The 25999-nt window shown below is 45.6% G+C and overlaps 1 protein-coding gene across 1 annotated transcript in view; it reads right to left on the bottom strand.

The window, feature by feature from the left end:
• TTC7A (tetratricopeptide repeat domain 7A) overlaps positions 1–25999 on the bottom strand; it is a 221465-nt gene that overhangs the window by 59017 nt on the left and 136449 nt on the right. Inside the window, exons 18-20 of the mRNA XM_066611825.1 lie at positions 24000–24116; positions 19913–20010; positions 18005–18139 (exon numbers count right to left, since the gene is read on the bottom strand). Of these exons, the coding sequence (XP_066467922.1) occupies positions 18005–18139; positions 19913–20010; positions 24000–24116 (350 nt within the window). The remainder of the gene's footprint in view (positions 1–18004; positions 18140–19912; positions 20011–23999; positions 24117–25999) is intronic.

Genomic DNA, 25999 nt, shown 5'->3' with positions numbered 1-25999 from the left:
TGCCTGCAATAACAGCCCCCCCAAAATTATCAGTGAGATTTCCAGCCCTCCCCAGTGCCCAGTTTAAAGTTCTTCTATTTCAGGCACATCAGAATAAAGACGCACCTGGCTTCACAAGTGCAAAATAGAAAACTTTCCCCTTACCATTCAAGTCTCTTTTTTGTTCTTTTTAGTGGGGGGGGGGGAAGGCTGCCTTCTGGAGCAGTTCCATCGGATCAGGACCCTTCTGATGTCCTCACATTCCCCTTTGCCTGGCCTGACCACCAGCCAAGGCGAATAAACGTGACTGTGAGGCTGCTTTGCTTTCCATAGGGCTCTTTAGACTGGGAGGGAGGCAGGGACCTCCTTCTCAGGTGTTTTGGGGGGCTGCATTCATTGGATCAGGACCATGCTGACATCCTTGGAGTCCTCTCAGCCTGCCCTTTCTGATGGACTAAGGCAAGCTTGCCTACTCAGGAGTAAACACAGCCACATGGCTTCGTTTCTAGCTCAATAGATTCGCAGCTGGGAGGGAGGCAGGGACCTCCTTCTCATGTTTTTTGGGGCTGCATTCAATGGATCGGGACCATTGAGGTGTTGTTCGATTCCTCTCAGCCTGGACTATAGCAAGTATGTCTACTCGTGAGTAAACATGCGATACGGCTCACTTTCACTTTCCATAGGGCTCCATGCATTTTTTCCTTCCGGTTTTTTGGCCATATCATTTGAACGAAAGGAGCTATTTCAATTCTGTTTTTTGCACTGCACTCTGCTGACCATTCTGCATGCAACAGTATATGGCGTGACATGGTAGCTCCTAACCCCGCAATGTTAGCGCGTCCTCCACCTAGGGCGCGTCACCCCCCCCAGCGCGTCACCTGGTGCTGCCTGCACCCCCCTAGCGACGCCAGTGGGGCCAGCGCCTGTGCTAGCCCAGCGCTGGCTGGTGCTGGGTGGGCGCCCGTCCTCTGCTGCTCAGCGGTTGCACAAACTGCCAAGCCATGGCACGGTAAGCAGAGGCGGGGAAGTGGGCGGGGACAAAGCGTTCTGGGGAGGGGGGAGGCAGGCAGAGGGCGGAGAGTGGGTGGGAAGAAGGCGTGACGTGGAGGCAGGAGGCAGGGAGTGTGGGAGGCATGCCAGGGGGAGCTACACTCCACCAGATCCAAGGCGTTCATGTGGGGTTTGGCGCCCTACACAAATGCCTTTACCTTATGGTCGGTGGTAACATGAGCCATTGCGGGGCTGCTTCCCTTACCTGGGAGAAGGGTACGAAAGTCCCCTTCTCCTGAGGTGCCACCCTGGTAGACTGGGGTGCACAGGATGCGGTGGCAGCCGAAGCTGGGTGCCCCAGGCAGCTCAGGATTGGGCTGTAATTCCAAGACAGAAGTTTTACAGCACCAGGTGGAGTGCTATTGGCCTCTGGTGTCACCTAACCCTTGATGCACTAGTAGTTGCAACAGTGCCCTCTAGCCATTTACAGTGGTAGTGCTAAAGCAGAGATTTCTTCTCTGGTGAGCAACCATCAGAAGTAAAGCAACACCACTAGTGCCATTCTTCTGCCATTGCACAGCTCTGAGTGTCTCACTGCAAGTGTCTCACACACAAAAAGGGAATCTGTCCATCCTTCTCCCCTTTGGTTTGAATACTATGTGCCACTGACAGTTCCATGTCAGTTGCATGTACTTTTTCTAGTGTTCTGTGTTCTGTTTAATGCTGTTTTTGTCTCTTTAGAAAATCAGGGTTTCAGAAATGACAATATTTATACTAAAAGAATCCATCATGCATGTGTATTAGTTTGTGCACTCACACAATGTGTAACAGGTAGCTGGAGATCAATTTTTTTAAAAATGAACTAATAAAAATGAGGTCACTCTGCCATTTACTTTGCTCAACAAGAAGTAATTGTTCTATTGCCATTTACAATGAGAAATATTGAACATGAATACTAATGCAACAAACTGACATTATCAATTAATTTTTGTTAATGTAAACACCAAGATTTATGATACCCTACATGCAACTGTTATTAAGCCCTCACGAAACCTTCATAAGAATACATTTTGTTTTTATTGAACTCTCTCTCTAAAACTGAAATATCTGACATTGAAATAAATGCGGTAATTTTTGTTCATGGCTGTGGGGGAAAACACCTTTACAATTCATTATTATTATTCCGTCGCCTGGTAAATTCACCTTTGGTTAGCAGCTACAGAGTTAGAATATTGATGTAAGAATCAACTTCATTAAACACTGCCACTGTATTTGTAACAAGAGGTGGGATGGAAAAAAAAATTATACATTCTTAAGTGTCAGCTTCAGTTTTTCAAGGGTGTGCCTGTATGGATTGCTGCAGATGGGGCTCCAAATTAAGAAAACACTTTTCTTGTGGCGACTCTTGAGCAGGAGTGATACTGTAATAGGGGCTGAAAAATAAACTATTACAAGAAATTTTTTTTAATATGGTTTTTCCTTCCAACAATGTCAGAACTGAGGTGTGGGTAGCCATTAGGAGCAGACAGAAGCTGCAAACCAAGTAAAAGGCAAGGAGTTCCATTAAGTGTCAGAGCCATCAATTGTTGGCAACCTTCAGTCTCGAAAGACTATGGTATTGCGCTCTGAATGGTGGTTCTGGAACAGCGTCTAGTATGGCTGAAAAGGCCGATTCAGGAGTGACAATCCCTTCCACACCGGGAGCAAGTGCAGTCTGTCCCTGGTCTGTCTCCCTGGCTATGGGCCTTCCTTCTTTGCCTCTTTGCCTCTTTGCCTCAGACTGTTGGCAAAGTGTCTCTTCAAACTGGGAAAGGCCATGCTGCACAGCCTGCCTCCAAGCAGGCCGCTCAGAGGCCAGGGTTTCCCACTTGTTGAGGTCCACTCCTAAGGCCTTCAGATCCCTCTTGCAGATGTCCTTGTATCGCAGCTGTGGTCTACCTGTAGGGCGCTTTCCTTGCACGAGTTCTCCATAGAGGAGATCCTTTGGGATCCGGCCATCATCCATTCTCACAACATGAACGAGCCAATGCAGGCGTCTCTGTTTCAGCAGTGCATACATGCTAGGGATTCCAGCTTGTTCCAGGACTGTGTTGTTTGGAACTTTGTCCTGCCAGGTGATGCCAAGGATGCGTCGGAGGCAGCGCATGTGGAAAGCGTTCAGTTTCCTCTCCTGTTGTAAGCGAAGAGTCCATGACTCGCTGCAGTACAGAAGTGTACTCAAGACACAAGCTCTGTAGACCTGGATCTTGGTATGTTCCGCCAGCTTCTTGTTGGACCAGACTCTCTTTGTGAGCCTGGAAAACCTGTGGTAGCTGCTTTACCGATGTGCTTGTTTAGCTCGGTATTGAGAGAAAGAGTGTCGGAGATCGTTGAGCCAAGGTACACAAAGTCATGGACAACCTCCAGTTCATGCGCAGAGATTATAATGCAGGGAGGTGAGTCCACATCCTGAACCATGACCTGTGTTTTCCTCAGGCTGATTGTCAGTCCAAAATCTTGGCAGGTCTTGCTAAAACGATCCATGAGCTGCTGGAGATCTTTGGCAGAGTGGGTAGTGACAGCTGCATCGTCGGCAAAGAGGAAGTCACGCAGACATTTCAGCTGGACTTTGGACTTTGCTCTCAGTCTGGAGAGGTTGAAGAGCTTTCCGTCTGATCTGGTCCGGAGATAGATGCTTTCTGTTGCAGTTCCAAAGGTCTGCTTCAGCAGGGCAGCGAAGAAAATGCCAAACAAGGTCGGCGCAAGAACACAGCCCTGCTTCACTCCACTTCGGATGTCAAAGGGGTGTGATGTGGAGCCATCAAAGACAACAGTGCGCTTCATGTCCTTGTGGAAAGATCTGATGATGCTGAGGAGCCTGGGTGGACATCCGATCTTGGGGAGAATCTTGAAGAGGCCTTCCGTCTCTGCTGACCAGGTCAAAAGCCTTCGTGAGATCTATGAAGGCTATAAAGAGTGGCTGTCGTTGTTCCCTGCATTTCTCCTGCAGTTGTCTAAGGGAGAATACCATATCAGTGGGGGACCTGTTGGCTCGGAATCCACACTGTGATTCTGGATAGACGCTCTCTGCAAGTACCTGGAGCCTCTTTAGTGCAACTCGGGCAAACAGCTTTCCTACAACGCTAAGGAGAGAGATGCCGCGGTAGTTGTTGGCCAGAGCCATCATCATCAGAGTTGATGGCCAGAGCCATCACTAGCCAGGCAAAGTAATCTCAGCCTGATGGAAAGCCTGTACAGGTTGGACCTCAGTATCCATTCCTGGACCCCCTTCCTCCACAGATATCAAAGCCTGCAGATAATGGAATCTGGGGTAGGATCCAACAGGCCCTTCAGATGTGACTGGAAGTGCCTTCCAGTTGTGTACAGAGATGTTCTGAGGCCCCTGTGGTGTCAGGAGGACTCTATGAAGCTTGGAGGACTATATGAAGGTTACACAACTTAGGGTTGCTGTCCCAGGGACCTAGATTTGCCTCTGGGCTCTACTGCTGCCCCCCTCCTCCTGTGCATTGGAATTTCTTCCTCCCTCTGGGCTGAGGCTAGTCCCTCCCCAGCCATGGTGCTTTCTCTGCCAGCAGGTCTCTTCTGCAGCTAGTCACTTGGCCCCATTTGAAGCTTAGTGCCAGCTGCCAAAACCCTGCTTCTTCCAGCAGCTATTTCACTCCTGGCTCCTGCGAAAGGTAGGGCCAGTGTGAGCCCAGCGATCTGCTCTCAGCCAGGCCAGGGATGCGCACCTTGAGCTGCAGCATGGCGGCAAGGCTCCAGCTGCTAGGCAGTTTGGCCTCAACCGCAGAGAGCCCAAATACCCGCCTGCCCCAGGACCTGCAATGGGCAGTCCTGCTGCCTTGGCCAGACCAGTGGTAGGGCAACACAAGGGCTGGATGAAATCAGGTCAGGTCACCCAAGGTAGGTGGGTGAGTGGGCAACAGCCATCACTTCTGCCAATCTGAGCACCACTTCTACTCAAAATGTCAGCATTTACCCCATCTCATAGCAAATCATGCCTGGGGAGTGTTCTATCCTTTAGCCTCAGTATAAAAGGCCTTCATTTCCAAATCTGTGAATTCTTCATTTGAGCTGAAGTAGCTCCTGACATAATGGGCGGCAGCCCTTGCTTCTTCAAATGGAGGTTGTTTCACTTTAAGATCTTCAAACAGGAACTTGCACTGACATTTTGCTCACATGCCTTTTCATTTCAATTTAATGAATTAATCTGTTTAAAGGGAAATGACAAATCAGCTAAAACCTCTTCAGTGACTTGACTGCCTGAATTCTAAAACCTTTTAATCTTTTTTGTTTCAGTCTTTTAACCTCTGATGGGGAGGGGAACTCTATGGAGAGCTCCAGCAGGCTGTGGTTAAAAAATGCTGAGAGGAGCATTGTGAAGTAACCTTTGCTCCTTTCAACAGAAGCCGATTGCCTGGAGAAGTGACTAGAAAGGCTTTGAAATCTTCAGTGGCATTTGCGTTTTCTGCTTCCATTGACAACTCATTTTCATTCCAACCCCCTTGTCCCTTTCCAGGACTGCAGTCTAAGCCAATCAGCCTCCTGAGTGTTATTAACTATTGCCAAAGAATGCCAGGAGTGTTTACAGGGAACGCACATCACAACAATCATTATTGGCAGAAATTTTTATTAAAGCCCCAAATCTCAGCTCCCTCACTCTTTTTCCTCAAGATCTGGGAGAATACAGATACCTTGAGGTTTATATAAAAATCCATTAGGCTATGTTTCTTATGAAACACAAAATGGGTTGAATCTTATTCAAAAATATTTTAAGTAAGTAACGTAACTGGCACTTGCTTCTCCTCAGGAAACACAATGACTTGGTTGATACCACTATTTGTGATACAGAGAAGTTACCACATGCTTTCATTTGCTGTAATCCACTAACAGAGAGGACATACCTGCAGGTATAAGAGCAATCAGCTGTAATTTGTATCAGACAAGCCAGCTGTATTATCCAGGCTAGTGAAAGCCAACCAAATGTTCCATTGATGGCTGGGATTATCAGTGCTTTGCTGAGAAAGTGCTAAATGCCTGACTACCACAAATGTGCAGTCACCTGACTCCTTGTTAAAAAACATAATCTTGGTATCAGTTCTTTCGAATGCTACGAGGGTCGCCCAGAAAGTAATGCACCACATTTTTTTTCTCAGCCTACAGTAATGGTACGAATGCGAAACTTTAGATATACATTATTTGAATTTTCAGGAGTGCGCACACAAATTTTTGGTTTCTTGGGCAGGAGGTCTGGTCTAGAGGGTAGAGCCTCCGTCTGCCTGAAGATAACATCCACAAGGTCGCCAGTTCGAGGCCACTGGCACCGTGCGACCTTGGAGCAGCTGACAAGCTGAAGCCGAGCAATTCCATCTGCTCTGAGCGTGGGAGGATGGAGGCCAGAATGTGAAGCCAGATCGGAATGAAACACCTTGAATGTAGTGGTTCTTGAAAGAAAGAACCTTCTTTCAAATTGTAAAAATCCCTATTTAATAAGGGATTTAAATAAAAGCCTGCCTATGTAAACTGCCTTGAATAGTCTTGAATAAAGACCAAGAAAGGCGGTATATAAATACCTGTTATTATTATTATTATTTCTTCAGACAGCGTAGCTGCAGCAGTGTTTTGAAATGGCGTCTGTAAGTGATGTACGTTACAAGCAGCGTGTCGTCATTGAATTTCTCACTGCGGAGAAAGAAACTGTTGGGAACATTCACAAACGTTTGTGTACAGTTTATGGAGAATCTGCAGTCAACAGAAGTACGGTTAGTCGCTGGGCACAGAGGGTGAGGCCATTAGAAGGTGGTTCGGCAGAGCTCCAAGATTTGCAGCGTTCGGGGCAGCCATCCACGGCTGTCACACCTGACAAGACGCAGCTTGCTGATGTGCTCATTCGCGAGGACCGACGCATAACGACTAGGCAGTTGGCGCTGAAGCTGTCAATCAGCAAAGGAAGTGTGGATGCAATCATCCGTGCTCTTGATTACTCAAAAGTGTGTGCACGATGGGTTCCGCGCTGTCTTACGGTGGACCACAAATCTCTCAGAAAAAAACATTTCTTCTGAGTTCCTGAAACGTTTTGAAGATGAGGGGGAAGCATTCTTGTCCAGGATTGTGACAGGTGATGAAACCTGGGTTCACCATTTTGAGCCCGAAACAAAACGACAGTTGATGGAATGGCGTCATCCTCAATCTCCACAGAAGAAAAAATTCAAAGCAACTGCTTCCGCCAGTAAGGTCATGATCACTGTGTTTTGGGACTGTGAGGGCGTCATACTCATTGATGTGATGCCAAGAGGCAGCACCATTAATTCTGAAGCTTATGTGAAGACATTAACCAAACTCAAGAAGCGCTTCCAGCGACTTCGGCGCCATAACAACCCAGGTGAATTTTGATTCAACATGATAATGCTCGGCCTCACACAAGTTTGAGGTCTTCGGAACACATCACTAAACAGGGTTGGACTCTGTTACCCCATGCACCCTACAGCCCTGACCTAGCTCCCTCAGACTTCCACTTGTTTGGGCCATTAAAGGATGCCATTCGCGGAAGACATTTTGAGGATGACGAAGAGGTGATTCGCACAGTACAGAAATGGCTTCGTGACCAGAACAAGGAGTGGTACTGACAGGGCATACATGCCCTTGTGTCTCGCTGGAGGAAGGCCATAGAACTGGACGGAGATTACGTGGAAAAATAGGGAGTGTAGAAGAAACATCAATCTTTGTGTGTAAGTTTCATTGTGTTCAATAAATAATTGTTGAAGAAAAAAATGTGGTGCATTACTTTCTGGGTGACCCTTGTACTATTTCCAACCTTCTTTTTGGAGAAGGTAATCAAGCCAGGGACTAATTCTGCTGTCACAAGCAAAGAGGAACACTAAAGGCAAGAAATCTGTAAACTGCATATCCAAGTCTGGAAGGACCTCACTGGAGTCTTTTGTCAGGGTAAAATCTCTTGGCAGTCATCTTTCCTGAGTTGTATTCAAATAGTAACATACTTATTTATGGTGGCCCTCTCTCACTATGTCCATGTGCCATCAGAGGGTTATGTGAAAAAATGGCACTCAGCCTTCAAGCAGGAAGCAGTAACCCCTGCAAATGATCCTAGCCCAGCTCTCTAGCTCCAAGGTTGGGTGGAGTGCTGGGTCTTGAACTTCATGGACTGCAGGGATGCATTCAGGAGGGCGAGCAAAAATATGGAAGTCAGGCTAAGAGACTTGTCTGAAATCCAAATATCCAAATTAAGTTTGGGTGCCGCCTTAAGTTTCAGCTCTTGTCTTGCTCCTTTTCAGAGAGATGCTGGCAGACTTGGAGCATGGAATCAGCATTTATTCACATGCACGAAAACTAGGCAGACACATTAAAATATCTTGCGGATTTGGGCACTAAATGAGGGAAACAGGAGAAATATTGCATAAGGATATTACCATATTCATCAATCTGTTAGCAACCAACAATAACTCCACTTGCCAAAAAAGATGATGAAGAACCCCCCCCCCCCAAAAAAAAAAAAAAAAAACCTAAGGGAGGAGGTGAACAAGTGGGATGGAGATATGTGTACTTTCAGTATCCAAGTGCTGAAGAGCACTACTGTGAATTTGTGTGGGCTCGTAAATCCTCTTCAGTTAAATACAAAAACACTAAAACCAGAAGTGCAACAAGACTGGATTTAAATGAGAACAATAAATTGTACCTCTGGCAGCTTATTTAAACCCTAGCCCATTTATCTGCAACTGCTGTGATAATCAATACAAGATTGTGTGGGTGGCTTAATTTGCACAAAGTTAAATTTAAAAAAAAAAATTAATGTTGAAAAGCAGTTCTATACCTTATTGTGGTTTTGTTAAAAGAACAAATGTAAAAACAAAAGCAGGGTGGCAAAGCCAGAATCTTTGTGCCAGAAGGAGAAGAAAAAAAGCTGATGGGGTAGAAAAACAAGCAGGAAAGGATCTGCTAGCCAACAAAGGAGAAAAACGGTATGACAAAAGGAGATTATTTAGGCTTACAATAAACATATGCTCCCAAGAAATACAATTTTATGCTCTTATTAGTCATCCATTCTGATTACTGTTGAACCAGAAGTGCATCTAATCTATGAAACTAGTTTATGGAAGCCTCAGCAGAAAACAGGCAGAATGAGGAACAGCTTGAATCAGTTTGAATAAACCTAGGAAGAGTTGAAAAAAAATCATCCAGGGGATTGACAGAGACTTGCACCAGAAAAAAGGGTTGATTTTCTCTATAATAAGGCCATCCAGGTGCCACAAATGACCTAGGGCCCAATCCTATCCAGCTTTCCAGTACTAATGCAGCAGCAATGCAGCTGCATGGTAAGAGAACAAACATTCCCTCACCTCAGTGGTTCTCAAACTTTTCCGGCCCACGGCTCCCCTGATCCTTGTGGCCATTGGCCACAGCTCCCCATTACATCACCTCACCTCAGTTACCCTCCAAATGGGGATGAAGGTGTTATAATTATACTCTAGAAACGAAAAACAGCTGCCAGCATTCTGAGGCTGCAATCCTAACCATATATACCTGACAGTAAGCCCCACTGAACAAAATAGGACTTACTTCTGAGTAGATCTGGTTAGGATTGTGCTCTGAGTTTATTAGCAGCACACCTGGAGGGTTTTGGAAGGGAGGGGGGAGAAGTGATGAATTTGCTGGGGGAGGGGAAGACCAGAGACTGTTTGGCTGCAATCCTAACCTCACTTTCCTGGGAGTAAGTCCCACTGAACACAATAGGACTTCTGAGTAGACCTACCTAGGATTGCACCTTTTGTCTTATAATAGCAGCCAACATGGGAAGTACTCCCCCCCCCCAAAAGGAGGCAGGAGGAAAAAGGGGGATGGCTGAAAAGGAATGGGTATTTTTAATTTTTAATCAATTCTTGGACTGATCTTGACTGGTCAGGAGAGGCTTTTTTTCTTTTTTGAAGGGGGAGGAAAAAGAGAAAGGTGAAGATCCTTGGTTAAGCTGACATAGACCCCAAGCCTATGTAGGTCTACTCGGCAGTAAGTCCCATTTGAGTCAATGGGGCTTACTCCCAGAAAAGTGTGGATAGGATTGCAGCCAAACAGAGCAAAATTACAACTCATTCCCAAAGTAGATGGGGGATGCTCACACACATACACCCCAACATGCAGATGCCACCCCTATTCCCCCCCAGGCAAGATGGAGAAATGCAGGCTGGGGCATCTGGAACCCCCCCCCCACTAAGAGCATGCTGGGCTCCACCTTCCCAAACGGAGGAAAGCTCTGCATTACCTGTACTTACTGGTGGAGCTCTCTCTAGGTCAGGCTTCCCTCCCAGTTTGGCCTGCCAGGAGCTCACCCTGTGCTGATGAGATGCAGTACCTCTGCTGCAACCCAGCCAACCTTCTCTCTCTCAGTCTGGTGAGAAGGCTCCCCCACCTCCCCCCACCATGTTTCACATGTTTCCCCACCTCACACTGCCCCATCTACCTCGTTCACAGTCACAGAAAAGCAGCAAGAAGGGAGGCAGTGCAGCGGAGCAGAGCTGAGCAGCTATGGCCACCTCTCTCCCCAAGATGCCTCACGACGCCATGCCTCCCTAGGGAGCCCTGATTGAATACCTCAGCCTTACCTTGATAAGGCCCCTGTGACTGCCCCCCCTCCACAGAATGCAGCGTACGCCCCGTTGGCACGGATGCATAAGCGCTAGAAAGCTGGATAGGACTGGGCCCTTAGATAAGTGTGGGAAGCTGAAAAGCTATTGAACCTGCTTAAGAAAGCTGGATGCTGACGTGACCTCAAGAACACTAAATTTTGCAGCTGTTCTTTCTATGTGTGCTTCTGTGTCTTTCTGTGTTTTTCATCCTTCTTGTTTGAAACTCCTGTTTCAAAGCCTAACATGCCTAACAATGGCCTGATCTTAAGCATTTTAACACCCTGGCCCTATATTACAATGACAACCCCTCTTTTTTCCCCACACCTTAACACCCATTCCTTGGGTGCATAGTTGCTCCTCTTCCATACGTTCAAGCTCTGGGACTTAGTCAACCCTAGGCAATAATAGGATCTCCTTTACTCCCCATAGTTGGAGTCCTGAGCTTGCCCAGTCTTGTCCATGCCTCTCTCAGGAAAACTTGGTCTAGACCTCACATCGGTCCTACTAGTGGTGGCCCATGTGGTACTGTAAGACAATATTGCTGAGTGATAGCTGAAGATGCGGACAGGTCACTGTGAGCGCAATTCTAAGTGCTCATTGGGCTGGCGCAAGTCCCTTGGGCCAGCCTGAGAGGGTTGTAAATGTGCTGTAAAGCACATTTGCACCTCCGTGGAAGTAAGCTGTGCAGGCACATGGAGATGCAGCAGCCTGTGGAGGCCAAATTCAGCTTCCATGGCAGCAAGGAAAAATGAGTCTGTGTTGGCCAACCTCGGCTAGTGCAGGACTTGGGGGGGGGGAGGTGGAGGGCAGGAAGCAGGTGTTTCAGGGTGGGCAGGGAGCGGAAAGCTGGGTCAGGACCCAGCAGTTATGCTGGATCCTAGCCCCTGTTTCTGGGAAGTGTGAAGCGGCTCCTGGCTGCTCCGTTCTGCACCACCTCGTCGGGTGGCACAGATCCAAGTAGACCCATTGGGGTCGCTGTGGATCTCCCTGGGGTAAGGGGAAAAGTTTTCCCTTGCCCCTGGCTGAGCCACAGTTGGCTCCAAACTTGCACTGGATACAGTACAGGCCCACTGACCTGCCTGTTCCAGATTGCACTGTGTGTTTACCAACCACTACCACTAAGTAGCATCTGAGAGGGAAATATCTGGTTTGCGACTTCCCATGTCACACTTGCACAGCAACAAATAGCAGCCTGTACCAGTATGAACTGATGACATCGTTGATTGTTGGAGGAACCGCTGCTTTGCCCAAGCCAGATGTTCCACCAAAGTTGCCGCATAGAAATGGCAGTACATAAGTGCACATGTCTTCCACCCAACAGTCATCACTTGGTGATAACATCCAAGCATCCACCTGCACTGCTGCAAGGGGAGCTATGTGAGTTCTCCTGGACTTCTTGCTGTCCCCTTCCGATGTGTGCCTTCCATCAGCTGAGGCAGCAAAAGCAACAACCCAACAGCAGCAGCTACAGGTGTAGAGAGACACTGGGCCAAGTTGTAGTATTCCCCAGATCAGGGGTTCCCCAACTTCTTACCTTGGCAACCCATTGTGTCATCTGCAGTGGGTCTGGGGCCCTCCAAGGCCAGGAAGTTGCAAAATAAAATGGTGCACAACCAAGTTGTCAGACTGTGTGTTGCAACCCACCAGAGGGTTGCTACCTAATTTTTGGACCAGGAAATGGCATGATATGGCCAGTGAAATGGGTCATGTGCTAGCATAACCTGGAAGTAACTTCTGGGTCACATGCCATTTTACTCTGAAGCTTCCTGGTCATGGCAAGCCCAGGTGTATTAATCCCTAACATACAAGAGGCTCTCTGTTACTGCTTGACCTCCATTTTCCAGGAAGAGTAATAAACACTTGACTGGTTGCCCGTCCTCTGCAGAACACATGCAAACTTATTGCTTGATGTGTATTACTTCAGACAGCCTTTTGTTGCTGGACAAGCTACATCCCCACAGATGAACAATGAATAAGAGCACAGCTTAGCACTGGCTTGTGATAAATGCTGACTGATCTGCAGCTTTGGATGCATTCCAAAGTGATGTCAAGAATCATTCTTTCAATCACTACTGAGGCAGGGACAATTGGATTTCTGTTCCCAAAGTTAAATGGGTTTTGAAAGTGAATTTCTGCCACACAAACCACCCAAAATCAAAATCTCAGACCTCCAATAGCTATTGCTAGTAATGTTTGCTGGAAGAAACTATAGTTAGTAAGGCAGAGTTTCCAGAGAAAATGCCTGTGTCTTCTCCCAGCTGGTAGATGAAGGCAAGGCCCAGAGGTCACTTCAACTCCAAGTCTCTAGAGGTTCAAGTAGGGTGGTTTTCCCCCCATGACTGGGAGTAGTAACTTGAAAATTGCTTGCTTCTTTCAAAACTGCCAAATCACAAAGCTTGCCTCTGCTGTATAGCTGCCCACTCAGAAAGCTTCTCAGTGTGCCCTTGTTGTCTGAACTTGACACAAAGATCAAGAGGGCCTTTCGAAGACATTGCTCTTTCCTCCAGAGAGACTTGTACCTCTGACCCTTGCGAGCTACAGCTGGACCATCCATTCCTCTGCCAAGCTGCCTCTCTGAGTACACAGTCCTTCCCTGGAGTAGAACAATGTGCTCAGGGCTAGGCTGTTTATGACATACCAAACTGGTTTCCTGCTCAGCAAAAGCCTGTACAGAAATCTTAATAAGGAAAAGAGGAATTACAGTCACAAGTGAAAGTATTTGGCAAGTTGAGGAGCAGCATGAGTGTCTGTAAGGGGGAGGGCGGCTCAGCATCACTCACTCTGTGATCAGTATTCCCCAGGGAAGCAGCAGATTCCACCAACATAGTTATGCAGAACCCAGCAAGCTAAGTTCACAGATTCCAGCCACTGACCCTATAAAGTGTTTTAAAATTATCTCTAAATCCCCACTCCACCTTCTTCTAGTTTGAAAACTGGTTTCCCAGGAATTTGCTCAGCCATCACAATAAATGCATATAAAATGCAATGTAATGGGTAGAAAAATTATCTGTATCAAGATCTTACTATACACACAGAACATGAGAGAACAGATGTTTTCCATTAGCTCACTGTGTTATGCTGTCCTTGTTTCTATTGCATGGCACACTGATGGCGCATTCATTCCAATATTTCTTGAAGGGTAAATGTTGCATTTGCCCCAGGGGGACAGAAATGACTGACAGAATTTTGCTGAACGTTTGGAGAAACACTATGGAGAGACTGGATATGTTTGCCAGCTCTTTCCATGGCCAATTTGGAGCATAATTTAATAGTCTACCTGGTTAGGTATGTAGGCTCCATGCGGAGGGCATCCAGCCAATCCAAGATCAAATTACCAGACCAACTCTTCTGTGAGTAGCCATATTTGGTAAAGCAAGGGGTTGGTGAAGAGTACCAGCAATGGCAAGTAGAGTGGGGCACTGCAGTCAAACAAAAAGGCTTAAAATAATACTGCACTGCAAGCTGGAGGAATAGGTGCCAGCTTAAGAAACAGGACTTGTGGAATAAAAAAGCTTTTGCAGGACAAATTAGCAGCCAACAGCCAATGAAACTCTGCATAGAAACAGGGCTAAATACTTCATACTTTCCAACTATCATTATTTATCGGGACAGTTCCTATTTATGGCATTTGGCCCTGGAAAGTTAGTATCCCTAATTTTTTTCTTTTGGCTTTTTAGGGATGCCTTGTTAACATGTTGTTAGTGTATACTGCTACACCTGGTGTAAAACAGTGGCTACAGCACAATCCTATGTATGTCTACTAAGAAGTAAGTTCAATTGTATTCAATGGGGCTTAGTCCCAGGAAAGTGTGTATAGGACTGCAGTCTGAGAATGATCTGCTAATCAGGACTTCCCTGGTTTGAATTTTACCTCTGAAAATCTTAGTTTTCTCCATCAACAATGAGTTCTCTTTATATGCAAATTTGTCACCCATGAATGTACTTATCTTATTGCCCTGCCTGGCTGGGGGATAAAAAGGTCAGAAAGGGGTGGGGGCAGAAGATGCACAAAACTGCTGCAGGTACCAAAGTCTCAGAGGAACAATCTGAAAAGTTTGGTGGGAACTAAACTTTAACTAGTCCAGGTTTTCCAGCTCAGTCACAGGCTGAAGCAGTTTGGGGTATATTTGCAAGAATGCATGCACAAAATTAAGACTTCCATAGGTCTAAATTTCATATATATGCCACATACAATTGTACTATGTATATATTGAGTTATAAATTATGCATTTAATGCTGCTAAAGCAGCAACATAGTTTAGGCTTGATATGAAAGTAACTATTGCTAGATGTGATTGTGTCCTGTGAGTAAGATAGGATTACAGTTTGTCTTACTGAACATAAAGGGTTTATTTCTGAGTAAAATAAAGAACACCATTTTTAAACACTTCTATTGCATATATTTCCATTCGCCCCAAAATTTCCATTTTTCAAAAAAGAAACACAACAAAAATCAGAAACAAACAGGTTTTTTTCCGTTGCCTTCAAAATTTCTGGAAATTGTATAAAGGCTTAGTTGACCATATCTGTGGGGATTCTGTTCCAAAACAGTTAAGTGAAACTGGATATGAGCGAACACACCCCATCCTCTAGAGATGAGGGGAGTCGAGCTCCCCTCACCTCCAGGGTCTTCCCTGGCCCTCCCTAAGCCTTATAAGGCATTAAAAACATCACTTCTGGTTTTGACGAAAACTGGAAGTAGTGTTTTTTTAGTTGTAACAGTCATTCTGAGCCTGGCAAAAGCCACAGGCATGCAGCCTCTGCTGGGCTCTGAAGACCATCCAGAGGCAAGGGGAACTCAGCTTCCCTGGACTCAGGAGGAGGTAAAAGCAGGGGAGGATGCAGATCCAATCCACAGTTAACTGAAACTGCGAACACAGGATCTGTGGATATGGGGGGCCTCTCTGTATTTCTAAAGGTGCAATCCTAACTGGCAGTTATGCCGGTATAGGTAGCCCTGGAGGGTCGCAAACATGCCGTAAAGCATGTTTGCACCTCCTTAGGCGGGAGCTGCGTTGGCGCATTCAGATGCGTCGATGTGTGGATGGAGGAAGAAGCCTCTGCCATGGCTCCTGCGCTGCCGCTTGTGTTGTTGCAAGCGCGCCGACATAAGCGGCAAAGGTAGGCATGGGGGGCGTGGGAAGGGGGAGGGAGGGGGCGATACTGGGTGGGGGAAGGGCGGGCCTGGGGGAGGGCGCACGGGGAGCCGGGGGCGGGGCTGGGACCCGGCAGTTATGCCGGATCCCAACCCCCATCCCCGGGCCGAGTGAAGCGGCTTCAAGGCATTCCGCTCTCCTCGAACTTGCGCCACCTCCGGAGGTGGCGCAGGTCTGAGGAGACCCATAGGGCTGCACAGCCCTTACCCACGGGTAAGGGAAAGAACTTCCCCTTGCCCGTGGCTGAGCCGCTGCTTGCTGCAATCCCATGTTGAATGCAGCGCAAGCCTCCTGGCTTGCCTGTTCCAGTGCGGGACAGATTGCGCCCTAAGTGGCACCCAAGATGTGGAACTTCTTGCCCACAGACATAAATCTAATGCCATTGTTACCATTATTCCAGTAGCAATGGAACATGCTTTTCTTTGATTTAGCTTTTGGCATCTAGTTATATATTGATCTGTTCTGCTGTTTTTCTGCTCCGCTCTGTGTGTGTGTGTACACGTACATAAAAAGAGATAATACTTTTCTTTACAAGGAGGGGAAAGGCAGGATATAAATATTTTAAAGCAATAAATACTATGTTTTATTCTTCAGGGTTCGACTCCCTTCCCAGAGTCTCTAGAACAGCCATTTTCAACCACTGCGCCGTGGCACACTGGTGTGCCACGAGTGGTCCACAGGTGTGCCACAGGAATTTGGGAGAAGGTCATTTATTAGTAGGGTCAATGAGGGATGTGAGCCCCACACTGGTAGCATGGTGTGCCTTGTCAATTGCCAAAAACCTGATGGTGTGCCTTGACCATTTTCGTGCCTTGTCAGTATGCCATGAGATGAAAAAAGTTGAAAATCGCTGCTCTGGAACTTCAGGTTTAGCATGTAGGTATGAAAGTATGTGAACTTTGGAGTACATGCAAGTAAATGCATGAACACTATGGAATATACCGTCTGCTATCTCATGCACAGCAGCTGCTGAGATATTTTGAGCTTTTGGTAAAGTCGTGTAGAGTAATTATGTTTTTCTAGCTTATCTTTAACTGCTGTCTTAGATTTTGCATTGTGGAGGACAGGTTATTGCAGAACAAATGAACACAGCAAGCAGAGTAATATGTAAAAAGCTCCTTGTATCATTGTTAATCATTTTTATTTGTATTTATTTTTATGTTTTAGTTATCTTTTATTGTTATATTACATTGTACACTGCATTGAGCTTTTTGAAAAGTGGTCTATAAATAAGCAAATAAATAAATAACATGGGGGCTCAGATAGAGATCTTTGTTTTGGGAAAAAAAGGAGTATAAATGCCTCTGCTTTCATCTATGAAACGTCTGGGGCAGGATGCAAACATCACTGTTGCATGAACTATGCTATCTAAGTCCTTTCCTAAGTCATGGAAGCTGAACATGAAAGGAGTGGTGATGGTGGTCACTTCTAAAGAGAGCTTCCATTTGAACACCATGGACCGTAATAACTTGCGGTCAGTCACAAATGTCTCCTCCTTGGCCAAGGTGCTTGAGTGAACTTTGGCTGCACAACTCTTGGATGACACTGTATATCTGGACCCAAGGCTTTGGGCCTGTTCTGGCATAGAAACCATCTTGACGGCCTTTGCCAGGAGAAGATCAGAGTGCAACGCTGCTCAGTAATCTGAGCATCTTGGAAGTGTTCAGTGCCACTGACCATCATATCAAGGGCTCATCAAGTTGGCTGCTAATGGCACAACATTTTGGTGGTTCATTTCCAACTTTGAAGGCTGATTCCAGACTGTGGTGCTGGGGGACTAATCTCCTGACTTATGGGGTTCCATAGGGCTCATGCTTTGTATCATCTATATCAGTGGTTCTAAAAGTTTTCAGAGGACCTAGAGGTTGGTGCCTGATTTATAAATGCAAAGGGACGTGACAGTAATGATGATTGGGGAGCAGCACGCCCCACTCTACAAGTAGCAGCTTGTTTAACGCTTGATGCACACAGCCTAATCTGCACTGTCAGTTTCGCAACCCATCAAAAATTGAGTCATGGTGGTGACTGGTGGGTCCTGGGCCCACAGTTCGAGAACCGCTGATCTACGTGAAGCTACAGGAAGAGGTCATCTGGAAGCATGGGGTAAGTACATCAGTACACAGACTCAACATTGCTTCAACATTTTGGAAGTGCTGATCTATTTATTTACTAAATTTCTTCCCCACTTTATCTTTAAGGGCATTCAACTTAATTCTTTATTCAAAAGAATAAATGATAGACTTACCAGCCTGCAACCAAATTTGCTCAAGAGTTGTCCACAGCTGCATGGGACCTTGCTTCATGGTAGTACTGTGCATGGTTACTTCAGATATGGCCTGCTCCAGCCGTGAAGCAGCGATGGAAGAGGCTCGCTGGGAGCCTGAAATTTATATACAGAGAGCACCGATGTTACTACTTTAATCATATGATCTTCCTTTGGTAACAGAAAACAGAAATGGAATGGAATTTGGAATGACTTTGGAATGACTTACAAAGTCATTCCAATGCTTCTGCTACTCAGAAGTAAGCCCCACTGAGTTCAACGGGGTTTACTTCCAGGAAAGTGCGCACAGGATTGCAGCCCCAGGCACCATTTAAAAAATGTATGATTAGAGCTGTGTGTACTTTGAATTTAAAAAATTGAAGTTCTATGTCCAGGCAATCTAAATTTTGCACCAAGAAAACTTAGATTCTGTGACTTCTGTGCATCATGCAATCCTCTACACCAGTGATTCCTAAACTTTTTAGCACCAGGACCTACTTCTTAAAACAACACTTTATCAGGACCCACCTAGGTTTACCAGACTTTTTAAAAAGGAGATGTAGAAAGAAATAATACTTTATTTATAAGTACAGGTTGAGTCTCAATATTTTCGAAGGTTCTGTTCCCAGAATTCACCTGGATGGCAAAAATCGAACTAAAGTAAATCCATTTTAAAAATAATGTCCTTTTGCTCAGCAATTTAAAAACAGCCTTGCCTGACCTTTTATAATGCAAATGGAGACAATCAGTCTCTTTCCAGGAGCTAATGGAGGAGGTGATAATGACTTGCATTCTTTTACATGCTCAGGGAGAAGGTTCTAAGTGCCTGGAAAAAGATTGATTGATGGATTGTCAGCAGGCTGCCCTCTCTTGCATTAATGAGGCTATTGTTAAACAACTGTTTTCCTTTAATTTAAAGGGCCCTTCTCATTGAGATAGAAAAATCCATTGATAATTAGGTTATACCTGTAATAGATTGCAGGACTGTCTCTCTACTACAGTAAGAAAAGCAGTGATTTTAAAGGGATGCATTTTTAAAAACTGAAATTTTAAAAACTAAAACACGGATTTTAAAAAATGTGATTTTAAAGGGATGCATTTTTCCCCTTCTCCAGGGATCAACACATTCCTTCTCATTTGCAATGGCCATTTGAGTTCAGTCAAATCTGTATATAAAAAAATCTGTGTATAACAAGATTGACCTGTAATACTAACCAGGAAAAAAAGACCCTCAAACTTTATCACTCTATATTTACACATGCTTGTAAACTGTAGGAGCTCAATTCCTTGCAGGGCAGATAGCAGCTATATTGCAAACTGCAGGAGCTGAGCTCTTTGCTGGTTAATTAGTAGCTGCAGTATCTGATTTTTCAATAGCCTGGGGGCTTGAGGCAATTAGTTATCTGATCTTTTCATCACCCTTTGGTGACCCACTAAAAATCAGGTACAACTTATCAGTGTGTCCTGACCCACAGTTTGGGAACCACTATTCTACATATTTCCATAATTTCTCTAATTTTCCATGTTTCCTCCCACTTTTGAGACAATTTGGCATAATATATTCTCATTTTTCCTAGTCAGGAGGAGGAGCAAGGAGTTTATGCCTCTAACTACCAGAAATGTTGAAGAGTAGCACCTCTGGCTTCAGAGATTCCAGCAGACACCCCCCCCCCACTTTCAGACATCTATTCACAATAATAAGGACTAGAAACATGTTTTTATTTAAAAGTAAAGTTGAACTCACTAGTTCAAAGTGGAGCACATGCTTAGCATACAAATTCAGTTTCTGATATTTCTAGTTAAAGGATCTTAAGTTACAGGTGCTGAGAAAGAGATCCCTGCCTGAGACTCTTGAGAGGTGCAAGGAGTCATCTCTTTTATTACTCTTACCAGAGTCTGTATCGTGGACATCAGGGAGTGTGAGATACATGCTGTTATGCTTCTTGATTGGCACTGCCTCAGTCACACTGCTTGCTTTCTCAGAATCACTGCAAGGGAATGACAAGAGCAACAATGTGATAGATGGCTGCTTATGGAAAGCACATGGTATTAGGCCTACAAAATGAGCATCAATCTGATCTAATTGCCACCAACTCTGAAAGCAGAAACATCTGTGTGTATGAGATAGCGGCTGTCAAAATACGCTGGGGGGGGATTTCTGTCGAAGAGACGAGAATCGCTTGTGTCACCAGCCACCCCATGAGCCATTTTGACAAAGCAAACTGGTAGGGCATGGGTGATGGTGGTGATGAATGTGCTCAGAGCAATTTGGCACATCTTAGTAAAGCATGTTAAACATCAATGAAAATCTGGTTCTTCACTTCTTTCTTAGTGGCACAACACTAATGATCTCCTCTTTATATCTGGAATAGTCAGAAATGGAAGATTATTATACGTTAATGAAGTATATTATATCCTGCTTTTCTAAAACCTTTATTTTCACGGTCCCCGTCCCCCCAGAAATATATAAAGGGGACTTTTAAGATTGGCTGGCCTAGCCAGTCATTGCCCCATTGGGAATTTTCAGTTCCAAGAAGTGGAAAAAGGGACATTTATATATTCTGAAAAATGATTCAAAACTGTTTCTAATTTATAAAAATCACACACATTTTAAACTAACAGCAAAAATAAAATGTTAACCACAAAAACTGAACTACTGAAGGCACACAGCTTAACATGCCTTCAGAAAGGCAACAAAAAAAAAAAACAGCAAGATTTGCTTTCTGTGGGAGGATATTTGAAGGATGTGAAGTTGTAACAAAAAAGGCCCTGTTTCTCATGGAGGTCAAGCTAGCCTCAATGCATGACCAAACCTACGGTAGGACTCTTCAGTAGATCTTGAGTACCCAGGATGTGTGTGTATTCAAACAGGAGACATTTCTTCTGATCACAAGCACCTTAAATTGGATCCGGAAATGCTGGCACCCAATTCAGAGCCCATGCATGCTGGTATACCGCTGGTGCGCACTGTCACAAATGTGCTGTAAGGGGTGGGACCAGCAGAACTCAGTTCCACTGGATCCTGAGTCCCATGTTGGGCCTTGCAGCTGAACACAAGACTCCTTAATTCTGCACCAGCTCAAGAGCCGTCGCAGAATCGAGTAGCCCCATTGCGGGACTACTTCATGGGAAGGGGCTGCCCAGCACACATTGGATGCCACAGTAGCCATTCTGGTGCTGTGGCAGCCTCGTATGTCAGGCAGCTCAGGATTGGGCTGCCCATTAAGATATGGTAACTTACAGAATGCCTACTCCAGCCCATTAGCAGGCAAGTGGCAGCATTCTCCACTAACTGCAATTTCCGAACATTCCTCAAGGGCATCCCATGTAGCATGTACTGCAGTAATCTAATCTGGAAGTGCCTAAGGCCTGAATGACATATAGCTCTCTATCATTCAACTAAACTGCTATTATAGTGAGATATTATGAGAAAATTTCCATATACAGTTATGATCTGGAAACGCAGATGTTGAAAAGATACACTAAATGATTCAATTAAACAGGAAAATATGACAATTTGCCCCAAACATTAGTTCCTTTTTATTGCTTCTTTAATAATAAAAGTAAGAGAGAATCATGAATGACAACAAAAAAGGAAACAACTGAAGTGAACAATGAGAAGCAGGTGTTGGCATTTAGCCAGAAAATCTGGTAGCCTTGCCATTCAGTAGGTGCACTTGCGAGGTATCCTGCCGTTATTACCTGGCTTCAGTGCATTGCAAAGTGGAATTTTCTCTCCCAACCAATTAAGAGAGCCAGTGGAGAGCAGGGATTGAGTGTTGGATTAAAGAGACCAGAATTAACATCCCTGCTTATGCTATGAAGTTTGCTAGGTGAGGTTTGCCCACTCCATTTGGTATACTTCAGATGGCAGAACAACACGGAGCAAGGCTGCAGTACGTGCACCCTTACAGATCTGCCTGCGGATGACTTCACATTAGTTGCAAGTTATACTGTAGCCTTTGTCTGCAATTCTGCCATGGCTTAACAACAACTTTGACCAATGCAATACACAGACTGTGCAATGGGCTGGGGGTTGGATAGGCTGCGGGTAGAATACCACTCCTGGCCTTAACAGGAAGCTTGATTTTTTTTTTTTAGCTCCAAGATTCTGTACCAGCCATTCTACAAACATGACTTGGTGGCAGGAAGCATGATTTCACAGGCTCCAGCTCTTCTGAAGTTGGCTGGTTACATGACACTGCCTCCTTGTTTCCAACTGGTATAAAGTAACATCGCTGTATGTACTAGATGCTTAGTGGTTTCTACAAATCTCAGACCTCTTACTCAGGCACCTAAATATAGATTCAGGCAAGGATCCTGGACCCACTTACATACTTGTAAATCCCACTGACCTCTGTAGGATTTACAATCATTTAAGTGTGTGCCAAATTGCAATCTAACTTTTTCTGCATTCTTAATAAAGAAATAAATAAATAAATGGACAGAGATGATGTCTAACATCAAATTAAGACTCTTGTTCAGGAAGCCTGGCAAATGAGTTCACAAAAGTTACTAAGCCATGAGAATATTCAGCAGCCTGATGGCCCAAACATACCTACATCTGGAGTTTTTTTTTTTTTTTTTTTTGGGGGGGGGGTGCTTTAAAAGCAAAAAATTGTGCAGCTTTTCTGCTTGATCACCTGGAAGCAGGGCCAGTTGCAGATTCTTAAGGGTCTGTGACAAGACCCATCCACTTCTGTGTGTATGGCTATTGCAGAATGGGGCCTGCTGGTTGGGGGTACATCATTCCTCCCCCCATGTGCTTCCACTGCACTGCTGCACCTCCTTGCTGCAGCAGATGGTTTAGGACAGTGGTTCTCAAACTGTGGATTGGGACCCAACAGTGGGTCGTGACTCAATTTTTGGTGGTTCATGAAACTGCCAGGGTAAATTAGGCTATATGCATCAAGGGCTAAACAAGCTGCTACTTGGGGGAAGAACACTGCTTTCCAATCACCATTATAGCCATACCCCTTGGCATTTATAAATCAGGCAGCAGCCTCTAGGGTCTCTAAAAAGTTTGAGAACCACTGGTCTAGGTCTTACATTACTCCGCTCCCTGGTGGCTTAATCCAATGGCCAGGTTTCTGTGGGAGTGGGGGAAGAACTTGAAGTCTTGTGCTGTTGGCCAGATGCAAGGGCACTACTGGAGGGGAACTGGCTAAACTAGCCTGCAAGCAGAGAGCATTGCTGCTGAAGGGAGCAACAGCATCCAACTGGAGTCCTTACAGCTGGTAGAGAAGTTGCTAAACAGCAGACCTGGGACTCAGTCCTCATACCCTAATCCTCCCTTCCCTGTAGGTGGCAGCAGCAGCAGTAGTGGTGATGCTGAACACCATCACTGTTGCTACTACCACTAAGAGCAGCCAGCCAGTGAACTGCTATGAAATGAGCAGAGGTAGCTGATTTGCTTTCTACATATAAAAAGACCAACAGTCATGCTCCAGAGCAGGGGTCTCCAAACATTTTGGCCAGAGGGCCGCATCGAATACCTGGCATGGTGTGGTGGGCTGGAACAAAAATGTGAATATAAAATTTAAATAAATAAATTAGAGATGGAACTTAGATGAGTGAATAAATGAATGAATGGGCTCATTCATTCAAACTCTCTGGCCCTCAGAACACCCTCCAGACACAATCAGAGCACAGTTCTGGTCATGTTCAGTTGAGTGGGCCAGAGGCTTTCAGGGGACAAGAGGTTGGCCGCCGGACAGAAAGAGGCTTGCTGCTCCAGAGTATTGGCTGACTAGTGGTTACTGATGCAATGTACTACCTATATAACAACTGGAATATTACAGAGAAGTCTGTCCTTCTCCCTGACATGCTCCTTTTCTACATGCAGGAAACTTTTTGGGAATGAAGGAGTATTTTGTCATGCAAGGTCCCACCAGCCAGAGCCTGAAGTACTACAATCCAGACCAAGGTTTGTGCCTCCATGAAAATGAAATGTAATTCTATGCCAAGGAAGTCTCACCCGTGCTGTGAAAAATTATATAGTGTCTGCCACTGATGCAACATGTGTCTACAGGTCACCAAGGCTTCTTCTGGTCCTTTATGTACCAGTTCCAATTTCACTTTGGTAAAGAGTAAGCTGAAATTAAAAAGAAACAAAATCACCATTTGGTTTTTCTGGTCGAATCTTTTATAATGCCAAACATTTCCATTTCTTGTGTACTAGTGGATGAATCCACCCATTTAATGCCAACCGATGTTTAACCAATGCTCATTTCTCTCTCCCCCCCCCCCCATCAGTTCAAAAACAAAGAAAATGTTTACATGCGTATAAGGGGTTGAGGTTCTATTTGAATGAAAGGCCATAGAAATGATAGGGAACAAGCATAAACACAATACCAAGGGTCAAACTGCATGCAATGCAGGGATTACTAATCCAGCTGTACTTTAATACATAAGAAAACTTTCATGCACAAGAGAGAGAACTATGAGAAGGGGCTGTCAATAGTAGAGTATTTGATTCACATGCAGAAAGTCTCAGATTTAATCCTGGCATTTCCACATTGGTCTAGGAAAAGGTCCCACTTAAAACCTCTGGAGAGTTACTGGCAGGCAGCACACATAATGCTAAGTCAATGTGTCAAAAGTACAGCCAAACTATACGACTATACAGCCACCGGGTAGATGGGACTCGTCAGCCTAGGAAGGCAGCTCATCTAAGAGAAGGAAACTCTGACCTCAAACCTCCACTGCCTTGTGGCTACATCCAGTTCTGGAAAAGGCTTCAGGAGTCAACCTCGAGGCAAAATCAGGAGCCGGAGTCCCTTAGGCAGTTCATGGCTGAACACAGTCACGTTCTGGCAACTCCTGCGACGCCGCTGGAACCAACCGTATTGGCTTCTGCCTTTCCATTGGACCATTCCAGCGACGTGGAGAGGGGGGATTTGCTGCATGGGTAACAGCCTATCCTCCATACCTTCTTTACCCAGGCTTTGCGCACTGGAGAGGACACTCCAACTTCGCCATACGGCGTCGGCACAACACGGGAAGCAGCAGTTTACCGGTTATAAGTCTTTGCTCGATTGGCGTAGAGCATGACGCCAGGGGCTGCTTCCGACGGTGGGAGAGATCATTGCATCTCATTGGGCAGCTACCGCCCGCCTTAAGCTGGGCAGTCCCCAGCCAGTAAGGTGTTGCCTCGCCACGGTCCGTTAACCTCATGGGGTGCGTGGGGTTTAGGGTGAAAACCGACAAGCGGATCGACAACTCTGCACCATGCAACAGAAAACAGAAAACTACTGCCCTAAAGCTGGGCACCTGGAACGTTAGGACAATGACACCTGGCTTCTCTGATGACCTGCAAGAAATAGACGACGCACGCAAAACAGCTGTCATCGACATGGAGCTGAGCAGACTGCAGATGGACATCGTCGCCCTTCAAGAGACTAGGCTGCCAGATTCCGGATCTGTCAAGGAGAGAAATTTCTCATTTTTCTGGCAGGGAAAACCACCAAACGAAACCAGGGAACATGGCGTTGGCTTTGCGGTCAGAAATACCCTGCTGAAATCCATCATCCCACCTACTGTGGGAAGTGAAAGAATTTTGTCCCTGCAGCTCCAGTCATCAGCAGGACCTATCACTCTCATCAGTGCTTATGCACCGACTCTGTCGTCTCCAGCAGAAGCCAAAGACAAATTCTATGATGACCTGGCCACCACTGTCAAGAAAATCCCTGTAAAAGAGCCATTGTTCATCCTCGGCGATTTCAATGCTAGAGTTGGTGCTGATAACAGTTCATGGCCCACTTGCTTAGGTCAGTTTGGCACTGGGAGGATGAACGAAAATGGCCAACGCCTGCTAGAGTTTTGCTGTCATCACGGTCTCTGTGTCAGCAACACATTCTTCAACACAAAGCCCCAACATAGAGTCTCTTGGAGACATCCAAGATCAAAGCACTGGCACCAGCTCGACCTGATCCTCACCAGACGCTCCAGCCTTCCCAGCATCAAGATCACACGCAG

Source organism: Tiliqua scincoides, chromosome 1 (genome assembly GCF_035046505.1).
Source record: "Tiliqua scincoides isolate rTilSci1 chromosome 1, rTilSci1.hap2, whole genome shotgun sequence".
In the NCBI taxonomy this organism is placed as follows: Eukaryota; Metazoa; Chordata; class Lepidosauria; order Squamata; family Scincidae; genus Tiliqua; species Tiliqua scincoides.
The sequence above is the reverse complement of the archived record's forward strand: the minus strand, read 5'-3'. Positions and strand labels throughout refer to the sequence as shown.